This window comes from Camarhynchus parvulus, chromosome 5 (assembly GCF_901933205.1).
Source record: "Camarhynchus parvulus chromosome 5, STF_HiC, whole genome shotgun sequence".
Classification (NCBI taxonomy): Eukaryota; Metazoa; Chordata; class Aves; order Passeriformes; family Thraupidae; genus Camarhynchus; species Camarhynchus parvulus.
The window spans coordinates 13971427-13984663 of NC_044575.1; the positions used below are offsets into that span (position 1 = coordinate 13971427).

At 41.3% G+C, this 13237-nt stretch overlaps 1 protein-coding gene across 1 annotated transcript in view; it reads left to right on the forward strand.

Annotated features, from left to right (window-relative positions):
- Positions 1-13237, forward strand: part of LOC115904602 (receptor-type tyrosine-protein phosphatase eta-like) — a 74470-nt gene that overhangs the window by 36294 nt on the left and 24939 nt on the right. The window contains 3 exon segments of the mRNA XM_030950111.1: positions 10510-10528; positions 11542-11688; positions 12439-12705. Of these exon segments, the coding sequence (XP_030805971.1) occupies positions 10510-10528; positions 11542-11688; positions 12439-12705 (433 nt within the window).

Below are 13237 nucleotides of genomic sequence, written 5' to 3' on the forward strand. Positions count from 1 at the left end.
GTGAACTAGGTGTGTTTTAATACAATACTTGGGCATTTGCATAGCCTTACTGGTTTGTGGATTTTTTGTTTGTTTGATTTGGGGTGTTTGTTTTTTTTTTTGAGGAGGAGGCATTGGTTTGGTGTTGGTTTCTTCTTTTCCTTTTTTTAATTTTTTTAAAATTTCTGTTTGTTTGGGGTTTTTTTCCAAATAAATAATAGCAGTGAATGTGCTCTAGCTTGCTGGCTTTGGATATGTCCTTGTTTCCTCCCTGAATATGACAGAGCTGTTATGCTTTTGCTATTGCAAAGTATAAAAAATTAAACATCAAACACCAGGCCAGAAAGAAATGTGTCTGTCTGGAAATCATAAGTTCTTGTCCTTCAGGGTTTCCCAGGCATTTTGCAGTGGTGCAAGGAAACTTCTTCTGTAGTTTAGCTCAAGGTTAGAAACCTCTTAGAAAAGCAGTGATATTTTTTCTCTTTCCATGTTTGTGGTCTGTTGAGGGCAGAGGAGCTAAAGAGAACACATCTACTGTTTCAAAGACACTGAACATATAATCTGGGTGAAAACAAATCAAATCTACTCTTGAGACTTTCAGTTTGAGTCGAAGAATAATGAATTGAAGGAAGTGTTAATGTGTTGTTAAAGAGCAGCAAAACTGAAGAGGAAGGACGAGGTGTTGTGACTGATTATAGTACCTGCTGCTCATCTTTCACTCTGCCATTTCATATGGACGCATTAAGAGAGATTAAAATACATTGAAGGACATCCCTCCATTTGAATTTCTAACTGTCCCTAACATGCTTGAAAAAATAATTAGACTAAAGGGATTAATAGCATAGGTAGGAAAAAGAGAAGTACTGATGAAGCCTTCCTCTATCCCCAATCTCTTCTGCAGAGTCAGTGCCTGACCAGTATTAGTACTTTTTAATATCTACCTTTTAATTCTTGGCTGTGGTTGAGGCAATAGCTGCTACTACAGACTTAGCCAAAGGGAGAATCTGCCAAAATGCTTGGACGATGGTACTGCACTTGTTGCTGCCCCTTTCTGCTTTTCTATTAGGGCAACACTATCAGATACTATTGTGTGACACAGTTATTCTTAATAGTGCACTCATACTTTTAATAAAACTTCAAAGTGTATTTAATGTATTTTCTCAAGGCAGTCTGTGAAACAGGAGGCTACCTGTATAAAATATACATGGGTGTGTCATCAGAAACAGAACCTGTATAGAGATTTTTTTCCTAAAAAAATAATCTTGTGTGCTTAAAATTTGCAAGAACCGTCCTCAAGTGGAGGGGGAATTCCTGATTGAAACAGTTTGCTTCATCATTAAACTCAGTGGTAGTGGGTCTTCACTTAGTGGTAAAACAAGTTGGGGTAAATTTAATGAATTTTGTCTTTTGTCTTGTTTGTCTTGCACTTAATTGCATTTTTAAGAAGTTTTTTTTCAGTAATCTTTTACAAAAACTTTGGATTTATCTGCCAAGACCGTGCAACAGCAAGAGACATGCTTTTGTATTCTGGGTTGTAGTACAGGTGGAACAAAATCTGTAATTGCATGGAGAGAGCAGAAGCTATGGGAAGCCACATCAGTGGTACTGTTGCTCTAAGCAAAGGATGAGCAACATGTTGGGAAAATTGACTCTTAGTTTTGAAAGCTTCTTAGGTTTGATTTGGTTTCTTTTTCCAAGTGATACACAAGGCTAAGCAAGCACTGTACAGATATAATGTGCAATGTATTTGAAATAAGCATGTTTCCAGTCTGGTAATAAATAACATAAACATCTTGCTCTTAAAATAAGAGTTTGAAATGAGCTACTGGCTGTTTGATCTGTATCAGAGCTATGCCAAACACACAGATCAGCAGGAGCTCCTTCATGTGTCTTGGAAGGAGAGAGAAGCCATGGGTATTATTTTTCTGGAATAAAAAGTTTGCAGCTGTTCAGGCTGCAGTGTCGGTCTGATCCCTGGTTCTGACCCTGCACCATCCAGCCTTTTTCCACCACAGCCAGTGCTCCCAGATGGCCATGAAGTTGACCTTTGAGAGACGTGTCTATTGACTGGTAAATGAGAGAGAGCCCATGTTGTTGTCAGTGAATAACTTCTCATGCAGCCTCAATGTATTCACAGAGTCGAGTCTGGCAATGGGGTAATGGCAGAGCCAATTCTCATTCCTGCTTCTATTCAGCTTCTGTTCAAAGAGGAGGAAAAGAGAGACTCTACCAGAGCCCCAGATGAACTTAGTGGAGCTGTACAATGAGATCTTTTGTTCCCTCCCAGGAGTGCTACTACATGTTTTGAACTCTTGCAGTCCATTTGTCTTTTGCTACAGTTTAAATTCATTAAAGGATTAAATGGGCTGAAGATAGCAGGCAAACCCCAAGAGTATTCCTGCAGCCCCATAGTGCTGTGTGTGAAAACAACATACGGGAAAACATTGTTTAATCAAATTGTTTGTGTTGGTGATAATCTGATCCCTGTAGATGAGCCAGATGTGTGGCTTATTTTGGAGCTGGAAAAGGTTTCACATCACATTTTTTGCTCTAAGGCAATTTGCATTTATTTTGAGGAAGTCAGGGTTCTTTGCTTTTAGGTCCCCTCAAAAAATGTAGATTCACTGTAAACCAGTGCAGGTGAGGATGTGATATGTTGTAAATAAGCAGTGTTAAGAGAGTCTAAGGTTCAGCTAATTTATTGCATGAAATTACTTTCCTTGTGACAGGTTTATGATGTTTGAAGATGCACTGAGCCTGCCCAAGCCAGCTCGGCCTGGTGTCATTATCTCCCACAATCAGTACAAGGCGGTGCTGACATCTGCATCCACATTTTACACTCTTAACGTGGTCAATCCTTAGCCTTGTGCTTTCCAGAGTGACAACTTTAATGGGAATTCAGCGTATTTCCCTGCTGTTAGTCACCTGGGCTGAAGTTAGATGGTTTTACTGGGGCCTCTAGCGGTCTCACATTGCATGACTGCTCCAAAGCTGCTGTTCGGGAACTGGGAGGGAGGATTGCTTTCCTCCCTCCCTATGGATAGATTGACCCAGCTACAGGGCAAGGGCAGTGCCATACAGAAAATTTATTCGTGTTTTACTGGAGCATTTCGCTAGAACTGGAGTTAGAACTGAAAGTACTGAAGGAGCATAAATGAGTGGTAATAAACAGCAACAGAGCGTGAAGGAGGAGGTGAAGGTTAGCCTGAGGAGTCTGCGTTGGGCAGTGGTCACAGGCTGGCTTCTCCCAGCTGCACCACTTACAGATTTTTAGATTGGGAAGTTTTCAGGACCCTGATAAGGACAGAAAGATAGACTGTATTAATAAAGTATAGAATTAGGGCTGGAAAGAGCAAAACATTCATGTAACAGCATCAATGCTGCCCCCCAGAAAAAAGGATTTTCTGTGTAAACAAGACAGTTTTGGGCTCTGTGTGAGCGAGCTTGAAGGCTTTCACAGGCCATGGTTCTCCTGGCACCAGACAGGGTGTCATGGATGAAAAATTTGGTCCTTTTTGTCAGTATAAATAATCTTTCTTGATGTTGTCTTTGAGCTGTAGTGTAAGTTTTAAAATCCCTTTGCAACTAGTTTTACTTGGGAAACCTCTCAAACCAAATCCAGCTCCATGTTATTCTCCATGTGAAGTATTTTTTAACACTTGCCTGAGGAAAGATTGTGCAGAGTCCAAAGTGTCTGGCACAGCACAGTGATAAGAGAAACTTGGGAGTCCTGACTACACTCAGCACAGCAGGTCTGAACTAGGGCTCTGTCAGGAAATGCTGCTCCTTTTTGTGACTGTGCTGCAAAGGCCAGGCAGCTGCTGGCTCTGGTGAGCGTTTTCCATGGTGCCTGGGTGGCCAGCCCTGCTGACTTGGCCACACTGAGCGTTGTGTCATTGCCACACGGGTATTTTTTTTTCTTTCTCCATTTTTTCATTGTATCCTGCTTCTTCCAGGGTGTGCCTGAGTAATGAGTCAGAGTGAAAAAATAGTGCTCTTGAGCCGTATGCAGGAATGTGGCTTGTTCACATAAAATAAAGGTTGATGCTTCCTCAGTTTAAGAAATGAAATTACTGGCAGTGTTAACTGGAAGTTCCTCTTTAGAAGAGGAGGGTTTTTTTTCAATTCAAGCACTGTTCTTGAACTTCCATCTCCAGTTCCACCCATGTCAGTTTAGTGTCATGATCTAACCCCAGCTAGCACCCAAGTACCCCATCCAAAACAGCCACACACCAGCCACTGTGGAGGAAGTTAACTCTGCCCCTGATGAATCCAGCATGGTATGACATGGAACTTGAGTAGGATAACAGTTTGGGGTTTAGTTGTTGTTTAGTTGTTGTTATGTTTAGTAATTGTTTCAAGTATTACTCCTTGCCGTTGTCAAATAAGCACCCTGTTCTCTTTATAACCTCCTTCAGCAGGATGGTCTCTGAATTACATGTACAACTTCCTGGGTTATGTGAGTTATTGAAGCTTGTTGAAACTTCTCAGTCTTTCTTTAGGCTGAAGTTTTGTGGTTTCCTCAGTTGGAGGAATGATCCTACTAAATTATGAGGTGGTCTGCAGCACTTAATGCCTGCAGTTAATCAGGACCTGGAGGTCTGGGTGAAACAGAAATGCTACTGGGCTGCATGGAAACATTTTAAACTGGAAGTCACTGGAATTAAATCTAGTGGTGTTCTCTGGAGTCAGTGCTGAGAGAGCTCTCAGTTGCAATGCAGTCATGTTTAGGTTTTGGTGTCTGTATTTTTCTCTTTATTCTGGATATGTTGCCCAGAAAACTCCTTGCTCCTAGGCTAGCCATCTGAAAAGCGGATACAAGTAAAACTTGCAGAAAAATCAAGGAAAAAAGAGGTTGCTTTAGTATGTGTCATCACAAATATCTTTTTGGTGTCTCATCTTGGTTTTCTTATAAGGCTTTGTCTTCGACAGCACTTTCAGTTCATTGGAGGCACTGCACAAACTAGAATGTCCTCATATATTTTCATAAAAAAACAGTGGAAAAAAATTTATATTTGGCTTCTCTTTGCAGAAAGGCTTGCTTCAGGGAAGTCAGAATTTAGAAATGTCAGGGGCAAAATATAAATACATGCAAAGTGGAAATAGTCTTTCCTCTTTCACATAACTGCATAACAGCTGAAAATAGCCTGTGCACAGTTGTGTGTGGCTGTTCCAGAGCTCTACACAGCTCCCAGGTACAACAGGGTGGCCTAGGAGGGTCCAGCCCCACCCAGTTCATAACAAACACCAGCTCACATTTCTTCCTTCCGAGTTCTGCATCTCCGTCTGGTCCTGTGCAGGCTCATTGGCAGAGCTGCCCATTTAGGGTTAAAAGAAGACTCCAAACATCTTGTAAAAACTTAGTGCTGTTTCTAAAAGTAGAGCTTTTTTACTCTAGCATAAGCCCACTTACAGCAAACATTCTGTGAAGTGGTGTATTGTGTATGAGCTGTGAGTACCTGCATAAAATACCAGAGGGAAAACAGGAGGAATTGACCCTTGCCACAGCATATTTTCCGTTTTTCATTGGAAGTGAATGCATCATAATATTGTAGTGATCTGGAGATAATTTGAATGAAAATAAAAAAAGAAAACACAGAACTGTTGTGGAATGCAGTTAAAGTGAGGTTAACAGAGTAAATATACACTAGAAAGGGGGCAAAAATTATAACCCACCCCAAACTCTAGCGCTGAGTTCAGAAAGTAATCACTCCTCAATGAAACTATGTCACATAATTAAATGTTATCTTCTGACTTAGTCTCCTGTTGATTATTTTGTCCTTCAAGTAGTAAGGACCTGATACAGGAGGGCTAAGTATCCACAAATGCCCCTGGAATTGGTAACTGAACTGTTATGTTTGCACTCCTTCAGCACACAGGCTTTATTCACATTGTCTTTTTCCTTATTGGACAGTGAGCACAAGGGAAAACACCTGCTTTTCTTGGCTTGGTATATCCTTTGCGTAAATTAAAGGCTGTCTGGAAATGTGCAAGAGGTGTTTGGATGTGGCGTTTGGGTGCATGGTTCAGGAGTGATTGTGCTGGTGCTGCATTTGCAGTTGTACTGGATGATCTTGAAGGTCTCTTCCAGCCCTGATGATGCTGGTGCCATAATGTGCACTTGAAGTTTTCTGCTTAAATACAGGGAATTGCTTTGCAGTTGAAGATTTATGTCATTTTATTAAAAAATTGGAAAATAGGGCTATTATGTTACCCAAGTATATTTTGACTCATTTTCTAGTATGATATTTTTTCACCCAGAACCCACACATTGTCCAGATAAGGCATGTTACTTGAACTAGGTTCATACAGGTTTAAGCACATAGTTCTACGCCCCAATTCAGGTGAACTCATTCTTCTTGCCTGGTGCTATAAGCTTAAAAATTTGATTAATTTGGAAATAATATGGAAATGAATGAGATGAAACAGCCCTGAGATGGGTTTCAAGAAACAGAAACGTTTCACCTTTCCAAAACCCACCTTGTCTTCCTGCAGGACAACAGTCTCCTGCAGAAAGGTGTCACTCCTGCTGATTTAGACTTTGCACTTCCAGGCAAGTGGAAAGATGTCCGCAGGTGGAATAGCAGGCCGTGCCTTAAAAATACTAGCAAATCGACAAGTATTGGAAAGCTGTATCAGTCTGTGGATGCAATACTTGGGCAATCCATTTCCGTTATTGTGGGGCTTCCTGAGTTTGATTTTCACTTACTTTGTGTGACCTTGAGTAAAAGCTTTCTGTGGGAATACTTCCTGAATAGTCCATGCTAAGCAGGAGATCTCAGAGGTGAGAGAGGGATCTGTAAGTGGCCAATTTAGTGCATCTTTGCTGGTTAATGTTTGTTGGCTGAGTGGTGGTGGCTGACAGCATCAGCAAAGCCAAGCCTGGCGTCACAATGCCATCATGATGGTGCTGTGTGATGGTGCTTGTCCCAAAGCCTGCAGTTATGCATGTGGGACAATTAACCATAGCTGGACATAGAGGGAGAAAATACAGTTTGAGATCGGGGTACTGCCTAGTGGGGCAGTGATCTTAATTATGCTGCTGCTTTGGTGAAAGGCTGTTGAGAAGCAGTTTGGAGACCACTGTGATAGCTTCGTGGTATTTTCCTGGAAGTCCAAACCTGGGAGGATGGGTGGGTGGAGACTATAAGATCCGAAGGTACACACTTGGATGATCAGCTTTGAGAGATGTGTGATTACTCCCTGGCTTTTTGCATCTGAGTGATGAGGCACACAGTGCTGAGCACACCAGAACAGTAAGCAGCAACCTCAAGTGGTGTTCTTGGAAGGGATTTGTGGTTAAGGGGTTTTTGGCTAAGTTTTTTTGGTTTGCTCACTTTGACTCTTTAGCATCCTTTGACCTTATATTTACATGAGCCAAACCATGCTGTTTGTTTTGAAAACTGGAGCAGGTAGGTTGGCTGCTGTCCACAAGGGTTTTTCCCAGAGCAGGAACCCCAACTTCATTAGAGGGCACAGTGTGGCAGCAGAGCCAAGCTGAGCTGAAGTTCTGTGCTGCTGTCTGTCTTCCCTGTGGCTCTCCCGTTGCACGTGTAGAGCAGGCGTGTTTTAAATCCTGCTCCTGGAAATATCTTACTCTGAGTTATCAAATATCAGTGGCATTTGGTCTTCTCAGTCACCCACTGTTTTTTAAGAAGTTTTCCTGTACCATGTCTTAATACTTGTGAGACTAATACTGATTCCTCAATTAGGCAACCCACTGTACGCCTGAGGAGGATGGAGCTGAATTCAGGTTGTATCACACACCACCAGTTCCTGGTCAGTTGTAAACTGGTCGCATAGAGGGCACAGAACAGACCTTGTGCAAGTTCAAATGAATTCCTCGGCCCCTCTGGAACCTACAGCCTTTGATCAGGCCCTAGGCATGGCTGTATGACACATGAAAAAATTCTTTTGCCATAGCTGATGACAACGATGGGTTTGTGTATACATTTCCCTCCTGTTTTTCAGTTGAAATGGTCGGCATTTGGCATTTTGCTGTCTTTTCTTGGTTAAGGATGTTCCATCCCTACCCAAGGCACCACAAAAGTTAAAAAAAAATTACCCAACTGTATATCTGAATAATAGGGATTTGTGTCATTGGAAAAGAAAAACAGAGATGGCAGGGCTCATGATGTATTTAATGCAAACACAAGGAGAATCAGGTGTTCAGTGCAAATATCCTCTGAAATCATAAACAAATGCTTTGTGTAAATTCTAAGTAATAACATCAGGTTGGAGAACAGTTTGGTTCGTGGCTGATGTTGAAAAATACAACACGGAACGACTGAGTCAGGCAGGCTGAAGCTTGGGAATGGGATCATTTGTTTTGTGTGGTTTTGGATTTCAGAAGGAGGCCTGCCTGCTACCAGTGGGATGTGATTTTTTCGAATTTGATTTTGCACATAGGGTTCTGGAAAGTCAGAAGGGTATTTTGAGGGAGTATTGCCAGGGTGTGATAAGCAAGTAGAATGATGGGGTGCAGTTTTTAAATCATGTGACAGGAATTGTAGTGTGACTTTCCTTTTTGAGGTTGTTTGAGCATCCTTAATAAAAGGATGCCCACTGTCCACATGTGACAGTACAACCAAATTTAAAGCAGCTTGGTCATTATTTGCCATTAGATGAGATGCCCATAAAACAGGAATCGTGTTCCTTGTTTGAGCTGGCAGGGAAGAAATGGTAAAAAGGAGGAGTTCAGAGTATTTGCTAGTGGCATACCTGTTTTGCAGTCATGCAATAATACCTGTTGTTCCTGTTGCTCAGGAGGGATGTTGTGCCCCAAAACTCATAATTTGTGGAGGAGGAGATGAGAAAGTTCATTTTCAGGCAGTTCTACAGAAGGGAAAGTAACTGAAGGATGATGGGTTGTGAATGATGTCAGGCTCTTGATTCTCTGTCTGTAGGGCTGCAGAAATTGTTGTAGCTTAGACCTGTGGCATTTCTTGTTGATTTTGTTCTGCTTGCGAGTTCCCTTTCTTAATAAGCATAACATCCTTTTGGCCTTGCTTATAGATTGCCCTGCATTTCAGGCGATCTCACCTCTTCCTATTCAGCAGCTGTTTCCACACAGCTTAGCTCTTCTGCTCTGGACACTGCCCGGTAGTGTCTTCCTGCCTTCAGAGTGGCTGTTTCCTTCTTGAGCTCTTCTTCCTCAGACACTTCATGAAGGAATGCAGAAGTACTCTTGACCTGGGTGCAGGCAGATATTTCCTCGCTTCCTGAATAGCCTTGCAGCTTGAGCCCTCAAAAGCTCAGGTTGAGGAGGAGCCTCACACTTGGATATAGGACATCTGCATCCCATGTCATGTCTGTTGTATGCCATGTTGTCCATAGGGCTGTGCTAGACAAGACCAGGCATTAGGTCTTTGATGCTTACAAGTGCTTTTTTTGCCTAGGAAGAGCACCCAAACTCTGCTTGCTGTGGCGCTGAGACCATCACAGGAATAAGATTTAATGGTATTTTCTGACTGCTTTTTGAGGATGTGTCTGCTTGGACCCATGACTGGTGCAATGAGCTACGGCTGCTGGAGCTCTTTTGTGGCACCAGCAACATGACAGCTGGGGGAGTGAGTGATTTGGGATTCCAGCATTGTATCAGGGTGTTGTGAGATAGCTGCTTATTTTGAGTTAACTCATGGAATTGCACAAATGGCCAAGAAATTGGATGGGGGTAGAGAAAACAGAAGTTCTAAGTGCTTTAGATAAGACTGCTTCTTGCAGACCTCAGTCTGGGACTTTGACTTCACTCCTTTAAGCAGCATTTTGTGGTGCCACCTGGAGGGATGTTAATATGACAATTTATGGGCCAGTTCTCACTCCAACAGCAAGGAAAATGGCTATTTGGAAGTAAAGTACAAAGTTTGAAAGCTAAAAATCATTCTCAAAGCAAAATTCTGCTGTGTTTGTCAGTATTAGCAGCAGAGGAGTTTCAGGCTGCAGTTAAATGGCAACTGCTGATATGTTAGGGATGTGTGCACACATGTAAACTGGATTTCAGAGCATGTATCAAGTGTTTTGAACTTTGACTACCCTATGTTTGCTTCAGAAAATGGAAAACACTCTTTTGTGAGAAGTAATAAGAAGGTTTATACAGCAAAAGACTGAAAGGAATATTCTTATTAATAAGAAAGACCTAATTGGCATCTGCCTTTTTTTGTGGGACAGTGTTAAGGGTACTAACTAAAGTGCGTTTTAACCAAGATCTTATAGGTTTGGTTTATAAATTTATATGTGCAAAATAACCAACTTATGTTATTCAAACCTTTTTTTTGGTGACAAAATAAACTACCGATTTTTAGAATGTGGAAACTAACATTTAACCAGCATGCTTAGATTTTTTTTCTACTAGTTTGATGTATTTTTTGGTGTTATTTTTATGTGAGTTGAAGTTTATGTATGTCTTTTGCAAATTAAAAATTCTGGAGTTTTTAAAACAGATTTTTTCCTCCATCATGTTAATTAAACCACTCCTTATTTTATTTGAGCTTCCAGTGGTTTTAATTTCTATTATTTGTTTTTGTTTTCCAGGTCAGATGTACAATTGCTTGTAAGTATAATTCTGTTGCTTGCTCTGTTTTTTTTTTAAATATAACTCTCCTTATCTTAGTTGACTTTAAGAAAGATCAAGCAGTATCAGCAAAGTATTAAAAAAAAAAGCTTCCTAGAAAGAATTTTTAGAAATAGCAGTTAAAAATATATACTCAGTTGTTTTAGTGACTGTAATACCTACAAATGCATTTAAGGATATTTTAAAATATAAAGTCTGTATTTAAATCCCTTTGCTCTTCAGTTTGTAGAGAGTTCTGTTAAAATCACAAAAGGTGGGAAAATGTGCTTAAAGGCAATGAAAACCAAACAAACTCCGAAAACAAAGGACACACAAAGTTATGCCTTTAAAGAATTTCTGAAGTGAAATTCAGTTTAGAAATGCTGTTCTGGCCAAGTTAACATGTTTTTGTGTGGCAGATATTTCTGAAAGTATGTGCAAATAAATTCTACCTTAATACTGAACATCAGATTTAAATGAGTTAGCCTTTAAATTTTAGGGTCTAAGTCAAAGCTTTCTATGCTTTGGCCTATAAAATTGATGTATTATTTCTGCCTCTAGATATAGAGCCATATCTGTTCCTTACTGGTGGGAACACGTTGTGGGAATATGAGAGGGGAAGAAGGGAATATGTTTGGGGGAGAGAAAAATTGCTATGCCAGGTTAAACAAAATTTCTGATAATACATGAAGAAAACACAAACATGGAGTGTTACTGCAAGTTGTTTTAACTGCTTTCAAACAAAACTGTCCTGAAAAGAGAGGTCATAGTAGCTTTCATCCAAACCATGTGTAGAGTCAGTGGATGGCTGAAATAATGTGGCAGTCACTTGAAGCTAGTTCAAATAATCTCACAGAAGTTAAGAGGTAAAATCAGGAAATGTGCAGTGAGGTTTCTATAGAACTGGGAAAACAGAAGTGACTGTGGGTCTGTGCATGATATCTGTAACTGACTGTATTTCTGCAAATGGGAAGTTGAGAAGTATTGTAAAGACAATTTTTTTGTTCTTTCAGGCACTGAGGATTGCAGCTCAAAAAATGCAACTGCAGAACCAGCAACCAGTAGTAATGATGATTTATCAGTAAACTCTGCCAGTGGGAACAGAACCTCTGCAGGTGGAAGAGGGGTCGTGGCCGTATTACTAGCTGATGAGACAGGAGGTGATCTAAGCACTGTAACACGTTTGTGGTTTGGAAAGTGACTGGGATGTGAATCTTTGGGGTGTTTTGCACTTCTATATCATGATTGCACTAGTTCAGCATTGCAGGGGCATGAATCCAACTGCTTTACTGCAGTAGAGAATGAGGCCAAGAAATGCATCTGCACACCTGACTGGGAGTGCAGTTTCATGCTGTGATTGCAGCATGGCCTTGGAATAGTTTTATCCAAGTTAGACTCAGACTCCCTTCCCTGCTTATTATGGCTTTTTAGGTTACAGGTTAATAGTTCAACTCACTGTGACAGAGATTTGAAATGCATGAGTGATGGGATACAGCTGAAGTCCTCTGCCTAGTAGAGAACATTCTGTGTCACATATGGACAGAACAGGTGTGTGAATCTTGCAGCTAGAAAGGCTCCTTTCTTTGGAATATCTAGTTCAGGAAAGAAATGTCAGCTTGTTGTGTGTCCCAGTCTTTGTCAGCACGCTGCATAAAGCTCACAGCTGAAGCAGCACAGAAATCACTGCTGCACCTAGACAGCTTTACTACTAGAGGTGAAGTGAAGCTTGAGGAGTTGCAGTAGACAGCAGAGCTTGCAAGTGTGCCTTGCAGTAGAGAAAGGTGGCTTTATTGTTTTCCCAGGCTGATTTCTGTTTTACAGAGACTGGATACGGCAGAGAGGAGAGCGCTGTATGTGTTTGTTTGTCGGCAAATATTCTTGTAAGTTAAAAATTTTTTCTCTTTTCATAGGATCCAACCTGATCTATAACCTCACAGCAGAATCCATTGGTGTGAATTCTGTCACCTTAAAGTGGGTGGTGAATGACAGCGCTGCTGACAACTACACGTACAGGATAGAGGTTGTCAATGGTACATTTGTGAAGAACCTGACATTCAGCAAAGCCAGAGCAGAAATTACTGGGTTAATCCCTGGGACACCATACAACTTCACAGTATTTGCTGTAGCAGCTAATAATGAGACAGAAGGAGAGGGAAGTCTCCTAAACCTGTACACAAGTAAGTCACAGTTTCTTGCATCCCTGTTCCTGATGGTCTGTGCTCTGCTGTGCAGGACAGGGCTCTGCCCACCTGCTTGAGGTTGTAACTTAATAGCAGCCTTACCTGGGCCAGATGCTGAGAATGAGTGGTTCATGTATAGAAGAAACATAGCCTTGATTTATTTATTTATTTACTTTTTAAACACCAAACTCCTTCCAACCCCCCACCATAAACCAAAAAATCCTCCACAACAACAACTAAACTTAAACCCAACCAATAAACCAAATTAAAATCACCTGCATTGCCAACCGTACCCATCCCTTTCCTGTCCACCTCTGTGGATTCCCTGGGAGCTCTGCTTCAATGATGGCCAAAGCTTCTCCTTTGGAGAGTGTCAAAGAGAGGTAAATGCCACTCAGCATGGCTTGTCTTCAGTTCTCTCTGAGCTGCCCAGTGGTGCAGCAGCCTCCAGGAATGCCTGTTGATGTTGTTGGGGTGCTCCTGCACTCTGGACTGTGAGTGGTGTGAGGGAAGTGAAGCCCTGGTGTGG